Below are 14,803 nucleotides of genomic sequence, written 5' to 3'. Positions count from 1 at the left end.
GAGTACAGGGATCTTGTGGATGAATTTGTGAGATGGTCTGGAGAAAACAACCTGCAGCTGAATGTGGAAAAGACCAGAGAGATGGTGATGGACTTCAGGAAGAAACCACCAGCTTCCCAGCCTCTCAGCATCCTTGGCAGAGATGTGGCAGAGGTAGAGGAGTACAAGTACTTGGGAGCAACCATCGACAACAGACTGAGCTGGAAGAGCAACAGCACTGCTGTGTATAAGAAGGCCAGCAGCAGACTCCATTTCCTGAGGAGGCTAAGATCCTTCAACGTGTGCAGCAAGATGCTTGAAATATTCTACCAGTCTGTTGTGGCCAGCACTCTGTTCTTCTCGGTGGTCTGCTGGGGGGGCAGCATATCTGCTAGGGACAGCAATAGACTGAACAAACTGATCCGAAGAGCTGGCTCTGTAATTGGTTGCAAAATGGACACGTTTGAATCTGTGATGGAGAAGAGGACTTTAAATAAACTGGTATCCATCATGGATAATCCTGAGCATCCTCTCCATCCTGTACTGGACGGTCAGCGGAGCTCCTTCTCCAACAGACTAAGGCAGCTTCGCTGTCACACCAACCGCTTCAGGAGATCTTTCATTCCTCACTCCATTGGACTCTATAACTTGTCATCCATGTGCAATAGATAAAGTCATTTATGGTCCGTCTATTTTCTCTCTCCTGATGTGGCATGCAATAAAACTGTGCTAATTCACTGATGTTTCTTTCCGATTGATTGTTTTGGTTCTCTGTCATCTATTGTGTGTAAGTTTGTATCTTGAGCCTAACGCCGACGCTGCAACAACTGAATTTCCCAAGCTGGGATCAATAAAGTATCTTTATCTTATCTTATCTTAAATCTGAAAAAAAGTGCCAACTGAGTCTTGATTGGTTTATAAAAGAAAAAAAAATAATTTCTCGCAGTGTATCGATCATAAAACATCAATTAAAATTTTGCCAAATCATTTCTGTTGTTAAAAATGTCACCAGTGTACATGTCCGCATTTTACTCTGTTTTAAAAACTACCAAAAGTTTTAATCTGGTCATGGTAGGCATACATAAACACATCGTTAAAATGAATTGCTTTGGTCTTGTTTAAACTACATGACAATGTAACTGAGTACTTTGGATTATTGAGCTACTTCTGCCTCAGGTAATCTATTTTTGTCAGATTTTCACTGTCAACAAAGAAATAAGCAAGAGTACAGTATTTCACTGCCAAATGCTTTTCACTTGGAGAATTTTTTGAAAATTTTGATTGCATTTTTTTTTTAAATAAAAATTGATACTAAAAGGTACTTTTGGCACATTTTTGGCAAAAGAATCAGATTTACTGTCTTCACACACATTTTAGGATTTTAAAAATTCAAAACTGTAAACAAAGAGAGGTTATGGGTTATCACTATTTTCGCTTTTTGTATTTGTGTTATTCGAATATTGAATAATGTTCTATATTATGCGGACATCAGCACTTTTTAAAAAACAAAATTGTTTAATTCTCCATGTTAAAATTTTAATTAAATGTTACATTTAAACTAATAATAAATATTCTAGTTGTTACTTGATATTTTTTATTCTATTACATCACCCTTGATCAAGAACAAAACTTGCCACATTACCCATTTAAAAAAAATACACCTCACAAGCAAATCAATCCAAACACACATCCATAACCATTGTTTTTGTTTATTTTATATATTTTATATTTATATTTTATTGTTTATTTTAGTACTTATTATTATTATTATTATTATTATTATTATTATTATTATTATTATTATTATTATTATTATTATTATTATTATTATTAGCAGTAGTAGTAGTAGTAGTAGTAGTAGTAGTAGAAGTAGTGGTGGTGTATTTTAAAATAAACGTATTTTCAATATTGTCGATGAGCGCCTTTGTATGTCTTTTATTTTGAAAAGCTGTGACACAACGGAAGTAAACAGTAATCGCGTTACAACCCGGAAGAATAGGGCCTCTCTGACTAACGTTTGAACAGACAAGAATGACTAATTTATCTAGTGGAGAAACGGTTTAACGCGATGCTGCTCAGCAGCTAAGTGTTATATTTGAGTCCTACACTGCAGCAGTGGAGGTGGATGCGGTCGAACGTGAGTAGCTACGCCCCGATGCCAGCCACCCCGGCCCGACAGAGAAAAATAGTCCCGCTCTGTTTACAAATCGGCCAGGACAGATTGCTGCTCCACGGTGTCTCGTTAGCTTGCCGTGCAGCCGTGTGTGTTGTTACTGAAACAGATTCGGAATCATGGCCGAACTGCATGTGGTAGAACCCAGCGGAAATGGTACCGTGGAGCAGCCCGAGCGCCGCTCCTCCATGCGCCTGGCGTCGCCCACTCTCATGGTTCCGCCGCGGAGCAGCCAGCTGAGCCCCGGCGGAGGAGGCGGCGGCAGCGGCGCGGGCGGTGGCCGGTCGGTGTTCGGGTTCCCAATGAAGAGCAATCCCAGCTCCCCGTCCGAACCGGCGGACAAACCGGGCTCACGCTGGGTCCGACTGAACGTGGGTGGGACCTACTTCATCACAACCAAACAGACGCTATGCAGGGACCCCAAATCCTTCCTATTCAGACTGTGTCAGGAAGACCCGGACCTGGACTCTGACAAAGTCAGTATTTCAATGTTTTCACCCCCAAAAAACAGTCCTGTTATTAACAGAAATGTTAGAATAAATCCACTCATTCTGTTCAAGATCTGCTTTGTTTCTTGTTTTGAATTTGGTACAAAAAACAAAATCATAAAGTCAAATATTCAAGTTTATTTACTTTACATAGATTTTGATGTATTTAAAGTCCCACAACGATCGTCTTTTAATTATGATTTTGCCGTTTTAGCCAAAATTTAAAAAAAAAATCTGTTTCTGGGACATAGTTTCTGCAGAGTAGCAGGAGTTAATTAATAACGAAGTTGTTGGCAAGACTGTCAGTGAGGAGCAAGCCCGCCCCCACTTCCTGTCACTTATCTGTTTTGACGCGGTCCAATATCAAAGCTATCCAGTTTGGATCCAGATGCCAGCTCAGACAATAAAGACCTTCATGAATCTATTAGTTGATGTGGATGCATCAGAATGGAGCGGAGCAGGGGGCTTGGGGTCCAGCCAGCGTATTTTCTACGTCACAAATACGATCATTTTCAAACATCTGCTCCTGATTCACAACCATTTGAATACAGAAATACTCAGAAATGCAAACTTCATCTCAATTTTCTAAATGAATGTCCTCCATCGTCAGAAAAATGCAATAAGAACATGATAGAACACCCAAAAATTATATTTATATCAGAGTTGGTGTTTAAAAGAAACAGGTTGCGACATTTAAAACTCACCTTTTTTCACAATCACATAGAAACAAAATCATTATTTAGCTTTTGTGTGAGCCTATTAGCCCATTAGCAAGGCACACATGATCCTACACAACTACTGCTTTAAGAGAACGTTTTGTGAGCTTTTTAACATCGTAAATATCAATTTAATGACATTATTTAGAATTTCATGGCAGTAAAAACTCTAAATGCTGCTGTTTATGTTCCAGGACGAGACGGGAGCCTACCTTATAGACAGGGACCCCACATACTTTGGCCCAATCCTGAACTACCTTCGACACGGAAAACTGATTATGGACAAAAACCTGGCAGAAGAAGGTAAAGGCTGGCGGATTTAAGGCGCCATCCCATCTGCTGGGAGCAATGTCAGGGTTACAGATGGATGCTTTGTGATTCAGGGGTTCTCGAAGAAGCCGAGTTCTACAACATCGCGTCTCTGGTGAGGATGGTGAAGGAGAGGATACGGGACAACGAGAACCGAACATCTCAGGTGCTTTAAACAAACCAGTTATCTCACCAGGCTCTGCATAGGTGTAAATGTAACGAAAACGACTGTTCTAAAAATGTGTTATTATGGGGTGTCTCTGTTGCTTTCCTCAGGGTCCTGTGAAGCATGTGTACAGAGTGCTGCAGTGCCAGGAAGAGGAGCTCACACAGATGGTCTCCACCATGTCGGACGGTTGGAAGTTTGAGCAGGTGCAGAGATATGGTCGCTGCGTTTTTGAGCGATTGCTGGTAAAGCTGGCACTTAGAGCATCAACTGGTCTAAAAAGACCTGCTGTTTGGTGCAGAGTCGATGCTTTGTCAATACCTCTTTGGTGAAGTCTTAGCCGAAATCATGGAATTCCAGCGTTCATTTTTAAGTCAACATTGACTGATCTCAGTTGTTTTGCACTTTAGCACGGTTGCTCAGCAGAAACAAAGACAAGGCCGAGACATTTTAGCACGATATCTGGCAGTTAGTTGCATAAAAAGTCTCATTTTCAGCTTTTGCAGTCTTAGTTCTAACCTTTTGTTCAGTTAACCAAATAAAACTTCAGATACACGTTTTACTGCGCACATGTGCAGACCGTCTCCCAAACATTAGAAAATCATGGCAAAGTGTTTTTTTACATTTACATGATTTCATTAAAAGAAAAATTAAACCTAAGATATAAAATCAGTTTATTTTTACATGACTTGCAGTTCCAGCTCATAAAACCCACGAAAATTAGAATACTGTGGAGAAATCTAATAATTCTATGAAAGTTTAACTTTTTAAAATGAAATTATTGAAATGAATACACTTTTCTATGGTATTCAGATCTTTTTTGGAAAGGATCTGTACATCATCACCATCTGCTGCACTGTTTTTGTAGATCTAGAGAAAGTCTATGACAGGACAGAAAAAAGAAGAGTTGTGGTTTGGATGAGGAAGTCTGGAATGGTCAGGTTATAAAGGTGGAGAAGAGGGAGGACTTTAAGTATCGAAGGTCAACAGTCCTGGGTTTTTTTAATTTAAAAAAAACTTTCAATCCAAGCCCATTCCTTAAATGATGACGTCATCATTTTAAATGCACAGGTTATTGTCATTTGAGAAAAAATACCAGCAGAAATTCTGTGTCTGACAGAGTAAAACATGAGTTTTAAGCAAAGCTGGATGTGGTAAACGGACTTTACTTCTTCATCCTCAGCTCATCAGTATTGGATCATCGTATAATTATGGCAATGAAGACCAGGCAGAGTTTCTCTGTGTGGTTTCCCGGGAACTAAACAACTCCACCAATGGGATCGTCATCGAACCCACAGAGAAGGCCAAGGTAGACATTTTTCTGCTTTCGTCGCCCCTTCACACCCTTGTTATTCATTTGCACTTTGTCCAGTTGTTTCCTGCCAGGTTTACAACCTGCTCAGCTTCAGCGGTCTGGGCTTCAAACCCACTTAATTATTAGAGTTTGTAAAAAATGTTTGCAAGCTGATGATTAGCTAAGGTCTCATCAACAGTTTTACTCTGAAAAAACAAATTCTGCCTTTTTATTGGCTTTCACCCAGTAATTTTGATTGTTTTTTTTTTAAGATGATCATTGACTAAAATGAAAAGTGATGACTCTTTTCATTTAAAGACATTATCTTAAAAATGACAAAAATGGATTTGACGTCCTCTTTTTCTCACAGATCCTTCAAGAACGAGGTTCACGGATGTGAAGGAACCCCATCAGCATCAACACGAGCACATCCTCCAGTTCCCATCCACCAACTTTGATGAACATCTTCATCGTCAGTTTGCCCCCCCCTCCTCTGGTGGGCCTTTTCCGCAGCAGAAGCTCTTCGACGTATCCTCTTCCTGCAGCACGACTCTCACTCATCTTCCTTCTGGTTGTTCTCATGTGCTGTGAGGAGTTGATAAGTGAGTTCCTCGTCGCAGTTTTTTCCTTTTTGCTGGTTGCTGTCAGAGCAGTGCTGCTGAGCATGGCAGACAGCGCAGCACAACGCCTGCGTTCAGCCATCATCCTCACTCTGACCTTCCTGTCGTCACGCCGGATACTTTCTTTCAAATCTGGCTTTCGGTTTAGCAGGAACCTCCTCAGGACTCTCAAAGGACAAAGAGGAGATTAAAAAAAAAGGGTGACGTAGCTGGTCTTTACCTGCAGCAGACGGAGGAGGCGGGGGGTCAAGGATGCTGAGGACTTGGGATGCCAGATCTCCAGCTGCTGTGAACCAGGCTGTTGTGTAACCCCCCCACCACCACCACCACGCTTTCTGGAGTTTTTCAAAACTCTAAAATTGAGCCACAACATCCCAAACCGTCCGGTTTCTGTTTGATCCGTGACAATCTTTGATATTTTCACCCACAAAACAAACAAAAAAAAACTGTCGGATTTCACGCCATTCGTATAAAACCTTTTAAGGCATGAGAGGAATCTATATACATCTATATAGGCTACATGATAAAAACTGAATGCAAACGGTGTAATTAGTTATTTCTGTATCATAGTTGTTACATACATATTGTGAGTGAATCTATTTAAACAGAGAGAGAGAAAAAATCCGATTTATGACCAGTACGAGCACCTGTGAAACATGGGTGTGAGTTGCGTTTGCAGTGCCTCGGCTCTCCGTTGAATAACTGAAATATCACATTTTCAGCTGCACGTTTTCTGTAGTGTTGGAAAAAAAGGTTTTACAGTTTATCCTGTGTTCTACTTTAGCAATGCATATCTTAAAAATTGTAATGAGAAGTAAAGGAAAGCGTCATCATTGAAATGAGGTGGATAATGCCTCAGATGCCCCCCATGAACCATCGTTTCCCATGTGTTGTGCTGTTTTTGTACTGATAATGACTCCCAGATGTCCTTTTTTCTCATTCTGCAGAACGTGTAGCAATCTTTGCAAAAGCTAAACTGCTGCTTATGCAATCTCAGAGCCTGCATTAAAACGCAAATGAACGAGATGTCAGTGAACGTGCCAGACGAGAAGCGTTCCGTTCAGGCATGGTCAGATTTGGAACAACCTGAGGGTAGAACACATTCATGGGTTGATAGGAGCTTTTTAGCAACACTAGTTTAAAGTAAAAGTCCCCAGGTTTCAGAACGATGCTAGAAAATGTATTAAAAAAACAGAGTAAGCTAAATATTAGTCATAAAATGTACAGATAAATGCACACGGGGAGGAGTTTTATTGAAGTTGCTGCTAAAGGTAACAAAAAAAGGAACTTTAAAGGCTGCAAAAAGTCGAACGTTTTCCTAATGTTTCTTGTAATTTAACAAACTTTGATATCAGTTTCCTTTTTTTTTAGTTAATTCAAAAGAACATAAAACACCCTTTGCCCATTTCACGTTTAAACTTTATTGTTTGAGTTATTCTGTGCATTTTATTTATCTATATGCCATTTTATTTCATCATGTTAGGGACTAACAGGGATTTGAACCTTTGACCCATCAACAGGTAGATGGCGGCTCCACTTTCTAAGCTACGCTCTCCTCTTTGTTTAGTTAAAAATATCAAAATAAACGTGTACATACATTGCTTAGAATAAATAAATAAATATATCAACAACAGTTTTAAAAGACCCAGATGCCATTTAAAACCCCAAAAGTTTTTAAACATTTTATTTACAATTAATGTGTGCCAGAAAAAGTCAGCAATGGACCTTAAATTTGAATAATGGTTAAACATTTCTAGATTTATTTTCTCGGAAATATGCTGAATTACGAGTTTTACAAATGTGTGGCAATGTGCATTTAACATTTTATGAATGCAATCACGTTAAAGTATCTGTGAAGAGCAACAAATGCATATCATGCAGAATAATCTACATTTAAACACAGCGCACATTTGTGACTGAAGACTAGAAGAGAAGGAAAAAAAATCTTTCAAAATTCAACCTGTCTTTTGCACAGACGGTATAGTTGACTGATTGTGCATCCAACAATTTGTAAATAGTTGGATGCACACGCACAATCAACTTACAAGTCAGTGTAATTTGAATAACTTACAATTTAAACCAGTTTCCAATTTTGCAATTACTGATATTTTTACCCATTTATACACTTGCAGACGCTTTGCGTTACACGTGATTTGCCTACCTTTGAAAACACATCTGCAAAATTTGTGATTGGATTTTATATCTTAATGGCATCTATCACTTGAGTGTAAGAGAATATCTAAGAGTTCTTTATTTCTTTGCACCTTTTAGTTGTTGTTTTGCTTTGCTGTTGTTTCTCCTTCACATCCTCTTTTTCTTCATACTTTGTGAACTCTGTCACACATCTGTGACCACAGGGATCGATGTGGGACTTAGTGTTTTACTCAAGAACGCAGTGACTCTCGGTGAGGATCAAACCGACCAATTTGAAGCCCTCTACCAACTGGACCGTCACTTGTTTGAAAAAACAGGAACACAACAGCTCTTTTGTATCTATCATGGTCTCTAGTCTAAGAGATCAAAACTTGATGTCGTTTTTTTCTTTGATGTACTTTTCCCCACTTGGGTGCGTTGTGTATTTAGCAGACCATGTGTTCAATAATGCCCATTCATTTTGTTGAGACCACTTTTTCTTTCCTTCATTTTCTGGCTCTTGCAAAGCACCTTGGGTATTGTTTCATCAGTTCTTGTCCGGTGTCGTGCCTTTTGACCGGTGTTGTGCAGAGATGTGTTCCCCTTAAAAAAAAAGCCAGGAAGCTCCTCCTCTAATGTTATAACCTGATCTCTATTGTAAATGATTCAGTAAGAGACGAGCCAAAAACAAAAACACATTGTTCCTGTCATAGTTTTTTCTTCTATTCACTCGTCACCTTAAAGTTTAAGGCTTAAACTGTTCAAGAGCCACTTTTATTTTGCCAATTTTGACCCACATTTAGCTTCATTTTATTATTTCAAGAGATTTAGACGTGTTTCTATATCTGCTGTTAAACATTGTCAGTGTATTTGAAAAGTTACCAAACAAAAGACAGTTAAAAGAAAACATTGAAGTTTATTTTCCGCTTGTTCTTTTTTTTAAATTAAACTTAGCAGTGATCTTTGTATTAGCACTTCTAAATATTTCATTTCAGTGTTTGAATATACATTTTTCATATGCAATTTGAAAATCATTTTCATTTTATTTATTTATTGTGTCCTTTTCAAGCTAATATTTGTTCAATGGTTCCCAACCTTAACATGAGGACATTTGCCACTTTGGGTTCCTTTGGAAGTAGTTGGCTGTTAAATAAGTAGGTGTTCAAACAACAAAACTTTTATTGGACTTGGTTTACTGTAGCTTTTGTACCTGTAGCAGTTTGAAAGGTTTTAAATTGATTAATAATACAGCTCCAAAACCTAAAACACCAGCATGAAAGTGATATTATCCCACTAAGAATCCACCTAATTCATCATTATTAATATTACTATAAAACGAGTCTCTAAAATGTGTTTTTCATTGGACAAACAGCGTTGAAACTTTTATTAAAAATATTAAGACATGCACTTTAGCTGCTAGATGTCACAAATATCTGTCGATTGTAGCTAAAGCTACCTAATAAATATTGTTCAAAATTAGCTTGCTAATGTTGAAATCAAAGTTTTGTTTCCTCTGAAGAAAAAATAGAAATCAAAGTAATTTAAATTTAGGCACTACTTTTTGTTTAACAAAAGTAAAATGCAATGATGCTTTTTACATGTGCTTCATAAAGGTAAAAGCACTTTTTCCACACAGCACAGCATGCTAATTAGCGTTGATTTAGCTCAGAAATGTGGACGCGGTAATATGACCAGTGAGGAAATTAAAAAATATGACAGAAAATCGACAATATTTGTGACAAGTTATTACAATCAGAAAAGAATTGGGAATCACTGACCTAAAGGAACTTTTTAAACAGTTAATTTCAATGGCCAAGTAGATAAAAAATATATGTATAAGGTTTTAAAGCAAAAGTTGCCTGACCGTGACTTTGTGCTACCCTGAACTAACGAATCTGCATAAAGTACTGTTGTATCTGTTTTTTTGGGCATGTGAATACACGACAGCATGCTTTTGTTTAGAGATTACGAAGTGGTGTAATGGATTTTGTCTGACCTTTGTGTTTGTGCAAAGTGTATGTGATGTGTGGTTGGGCTGCGGGGTGCAGAGTTGAAGGCATGGCTCTGTGGTGTGTAGATGTAAGTTTTTATGTTGTTGGTCCTCCACCCACAGTTCCTTCATGTGTTTGTGTCTTTCTTTCGTCACTTTTCATCCAGAAAGGTAGCAATGATACAAACTTATCGAGCCGGACAGACTGCAGTCTCTCTTCCAGCCAACTTTTAGTTTCTATAACCTTTTATCAACCAGGAAATGCAAAAGGAAACAAAGATGTTTTATTTAAAAGAATAAAAATACTTTATAAATCATATCACCAGTTAACCTGTAAACACTGCATGCCTTTGTAAACATGCACATTCGTAGGTCGTATTGAAAATGTCACTAACTTGCTTCGTGTTCATTTATCAGCAGTATTGATGTCAAATGTGAATAATCTCAAAGGAAATTGTGGAGAGACGCTTGAAAGCAAAAAAAAAAAAAACATTTCAGTTGTTTGTTTCACTTTTTATTTATTTTGTATATTTTAAATTTTGTCTACAATTGTTGTTTCTTAACATGTATCGATTTTAACAAAACCCAGTCTGGTTTTTAATCATAAAATGTGTTTGTGTTTTGAATGTGGTTCTGTGGGGTTTCTGTCAGTTCTCACACTGTGGTTGAACAGCATTAAACAAAGGGAAATAGGTTTGAGCATATTCAAAAATCCTTTTGATTTATGTTATTTGGCTAAGGATATTTATAAGGATATTTGGAAAAACGCAGTAGTGAAAATCATTAAGGACTTCTGTTTTTTTTTAAACTTATTCTTCATCTTAATCAACTTTAACACAATTAAAATTGAACAAAGCGCTGTGCATAAAAGCCAAACATACTTATAACAGATTTAATAAATATTTGGATAAAACCATGAAGGCAAAAATGAAAGCATGGGAAAACATAAGAAAAGAAAATATTGAGGGTAAAAACATAAAACAGTGAAACTTGTATGCAAAATAACAGAGAGAAGCTTAGCAAGGTAAGTTTATTCTGACAAAAAATATTGATAGATCAGTTTTTGTTAAAGTGCAGTTCAGAAGCAGCATTAAAATATCATTCATTTTTTTGTTTACTAAAATAAACAAATTCAAGTTCTTCTATCCCAGGTATCTGCAAACCTCCATAATAGAGCTGCACAGTCCAAATTCTGAATGAATTTCTTCAGATTAATGAGGTTATTTTCTGATTTTAGTTTGTCATTTAATTTTTTTTCCTACTCCGCAACCAATTTTACTTGCTTATAAAACTAAACTAGAGATTTAACTAAACAGATATGCATTTTACTTTTAAAACAATGTCAACACTTGCATGTAAAATAAAACAAAGTCTATCACATTATTGTTAAACTTGTGCTAACATGAATATTGAAGACAGAACAGAAATATTTTACAAAAGACAGAAAACGTGAAAAGATGTGTTTAATGTTTCTAAAAATAAAAAGAGTGAAAAGAACAGAAACCAGAAAAGAGTGGAGAAGAATTCGGGACTTGGACTTGAGTTTCACATGCAGTGACCTCAGACTTGACTTTGTTTTTCACCATGAATAAGAAAACTTTATTTAAACTGTAGGTCATCTCTGTTAGAATCTGACTGATCTTGTTTTCTGCTTCCCCAAGCAAAGTATTGGCAATGCAGACAGAATAAACAGATAATTCAGTGCACCTTTATACAACTTACATTGACCTCTGATCACGGTGCCTTTCTAAAACTACAACATGATTAATTTACCTTGAACTTGTGAGATTTGGGGCTGCACAGTGGTGTAGTGGTTAGCCCTCTCACCCTTACAGGCCTTGATTCAACACCCATGTGGGTCACCTCTGTGGTGACTTTGCATGTTCTATAAATGTGAGTGGGTTTTTTCCTCCCACTGTCCAAAAACATGCTTTATAGGTTAACTGAGGCTTCTAAATTACAATGTGTAGCCCTGAAATAGACTTCACCCAACAATAGCTGGGATACGCTCCAGCAACCCCATGACCATTAAAAGGATTAAGTGAATTTAAAAGAGGATAGATCTGATTTAGATTTAGAAAGACATTGAATTTAACCTGGCATTCAGATCGAAGGCCTCAGTTTGAGTTGATTTTTTTAGGACTAAAAAGTGCTAAAACTGAACAATAAGTCACTTCAAAGTAATCAGGAAGCAAGAATGAGTCAAGTAATGCGATTTTTCTTGATAGAAAACTATGAGGCCAGTTCAGTGTCATGATTTGGAAATGCACACAAACTGTTTTACAAATTCAGTTTTCAATTGTATATTTATGCAACTTGCCTAATAGCAAATACTCCCTGCCAAAGCATTTCAGCGGTGAAATCAATGATCCACCGTCTGAACCGTTACTTTGACCAGTTATTCTAGACTGCTTAAGAAAGGTTAATGGTACTTACACGTGTGAGGTTGTTGTGACTTTTGGGTGTAACATATTAACCTGAAACTATGCATTAAAGTGTCCCGTTTACTTGCATTGTGTCAACATAACAGTTATCAACAGTTCCACTGACTTTCCCTGCTACAGCTGATAAATCTAAATCTTTACACTCATTATTGCTCCGATCCTGTTCAAAGCTGCTCTCTAGAGAGGTTTTCTAACTGTGAGCTGCTACAAATAATAGATGGGGACCACGCAGATTTGGATTTAAATTAAAACAAATTCAAGAATTAAAAAAAGAAGTCCCCCTGTAGAAAAATTTAACGTTTTTTTAACCTTTCTCTTACATTACGTAATTACCACCTTTTTTCTCTACCTTTGCTCATCATAGAATTAGACTCTTAAATAATAAAAGTTATGATATTAATTTTGAGCTTTACAATGTACTTAGAGATCTGTGAAAACTATTTAAAAAAGGAGCAATAAAAAGAATTTTTTTTATTTTTTGGTCAACTTGAAAAGCTATCTCAGAAAATTAAGCTGCAAGTCTCAAAAATTAAAAACAAAAAAAACAAGCTTGTTGTTAGGTTGACAGCAATTTGTTATACTGTTTTTATTTATAGCAAGATGGGTTTTTTTTAACATAATTTGTGTCTGTGGGAAAAAATGACAAAATTGTTATTTGGAATAATCAACTTTTGTACTTGCCATTATCTTGATTTCTTCAGCTAAAAGAGCACAAGAGGAAAGATTTCTGTAGAGAAACAGATAGTTGCAGATGCATGTGTTTTTGTGCTCCTCCCATCACTTCTGAACTATTTCAGATTTGTGCCAGCATGCATGTTCCTGCTAAAAGAAGCTGAAATGCTCAATAATCTGAAACAACACGCAGGAAAGTGGTGAGTGTAAAAGCACTCTGAATAGAAGGGGCTGGTTTCCCATTAGCGCTTGAAGTACCACACAATCTGTGTCGAATGACCTTTTTTTCCCATAGTTTAGGGTTAGTTATTGAACAATCCAAACCACCACAGTCCAAAGAGCGATTTTAAGACGTTTCTTTAAAAACTGAAGACACAGGAGTTTATTGGGGAGAATCAATGTGATCTTCAAAGCCGTACACCGACTTTAGGGCTTTTTGACACTTGACCTTTGCAAGGAAATGAACCTTAGTAAATATTAGAAAGAGTATCTAAAAGAACCAACCCCAACATGCTAAGACGAGACTTTGGAACCAATCAATTAGTCACATTTATTTAGAAACAGAAGAGGGTTTTCCTTTTCCCATTCCCGTCAACTGGAAATCCTTGAACCTGCAGTTTGTGAGATGGAAGAAAAACCAGTTTGCTTGAGTTTCCTGTGGTTCACATCAGATTCAAAACCTTGACACTTGTCAACTCAACACCACCTTTCTGAACCAGAGTATCCCATCATGCCTTCTGCAGTAGTGACTACTGATCAGTGCACCATAAAAACAATGATTTTAAGCTAAACCCTGACTTTTTATTCGTTTTGGATTTTTTTTAATCTTCTTTTCCAAGTTGGTTTGAATGAAAAAGTTTAATGAATGAATCAAGAATCTGTCCATCCTGGTAAACAAGCATGTGATCTACAGACATCAACAACAGAACACTGGTCTGAGCCACTGAAAGCTGGAGGACTGGAAAAGGCAAAAAAAATCAAGAAAACGGGTCAGAACCAGGAAACAAGGAAAGAACGTGAAGCACAAACTGCTGAGGAAACAAGCTAAATACAAGCCAAAGAAGAAGATTGTTTTGAGTCTTGATGACATGATGGAGTTATAACAAACTCGCAGCAGAGTAAAAATTAGTTTTAGCCTTTAAAAGATCAGTTACATGCATCAGTCACCTCTTCCCCCTCTTGATCTCGGACCGGTTTTGATGAATGCTGTGAGCTGCAAACTAGGAAGAACTGCACAAGAACTTCAGGTTTGGCTCAGTTGCCTTGTCATCAGATCTGGACGCTGGTCGCTTTACCAAAAACCATAAAACGTCCTCTTCAAATGTTGCTTCTCAGCCCAACAAGTATTTTTTTTAAATGTAAAATCCTCCAGACTTAAGAACAGAAGCCTTAAATATATTCAGTGAGCAGCCACTCAAGCCAAAATCAAAATGTATGAGATAGATCAGTAAAAAGGTTAATAACTTGCAGACATCAGAAAAAACAGGCCAGAAACTAAATTAAGTTAAACAAAACAAGCTTATCAAATTCAGACATTTAACCTAACTACTATGAGACGCAAAATAGATGGTCTTGTTAATTCAATCATTTAAATAGGGATTCACTTCAGGCAGTCATCAGTGGAGCATGGAAACAGATGTGGACATCATCTGTTTATCTCTGTTAATATATATTTAAAAAATCCACTAAGATTTCTTGAAAATATCAAAAGCAAGTTAACATTTTCTAAAGAAGAAAATGGAATATGAATTTTTCATTGTCATTTGACAAAAACATTAAAAAAAACTTCTGATGTGCAAAAGTTACGTTTGTAAAGACT

The 14,803-nt window shown here is 37.1% G+C and overlaps 1 protein-coding gene across 1 annotated transcript; it reads left to right on the top strand.

Moving 5' to 3' along the window:
- Positions 1-1,932: 1,932 nt before the first annotated feature.
- On the top strand, positions 1,933-10,494 carry kctd2 (potassium channel tetramerization domain containing 2). The gene is made up of 6 exons (XM_023949437.1): positions 1,933-2,628; positions 3,551-3,659; positions 3,740-3,831; positions 3,942-4,037; positions 5,015-5,140; positions 5,496-10,494. Exons 1-6 carry the CDS (start codon positions 2,272-2,274, stop codon positions 5,523-5,525), a joined length of 810 nt encoding a protein of 269 aa, XP_023805205.1. The 5' UTR covers positions 1,933-2,271; the 3' UTR covers positions 5,526-10,494.
- Positions 10,495-14,803: the final 4,309 nt, after the last annotated feature.

The sequence above is a fragment of the Oryzias latipes genome, chromosome 19 (genome assembly GCF_002234675.1).
Source record: "Oryzias latipes chromosome 19, ASM223467v1".
Classification (NCBI taxonomy): domain Eukaryota; kingdom Metazoa; phylum Chordata; class Actinopteri; order Beloniformes; family Adrianichthyidae; genus Oryzias; species Oryzias latipes.
Note: the sequence above shows the minus strand (reverse complement) of the source record. Positions and strands in the feature narration are given on the sequence as shown.

What these genes read in the sequence shown, in the direction of transcription:
- kctd2 (XM_023949437.1), top strand. Translation starts at nt 2,272, where the DNA reads ATGGCCGAACTGCATGTGGTAGAACCCAGCGGAAATGGTACCGTGGAG. An exon ending in ACGAGAACCGAACATCTCAG is followed by an intron (nt 3,832 to 3,941) that starts GTGCTTTAAACA and finishes TGCTTTCCTCAG; the next exon opens with GGTCCTGTGAAGCATGTGTA. An exon ending in AACCCACAGAGAAGGCCAAG is followed by an intron (nt 5,141 to 5,495) that starts GTAGACATTTTT and finishes TTTTTCTCACAG; the next exon opens with ATCCTTCAAGAACGAGGTTC.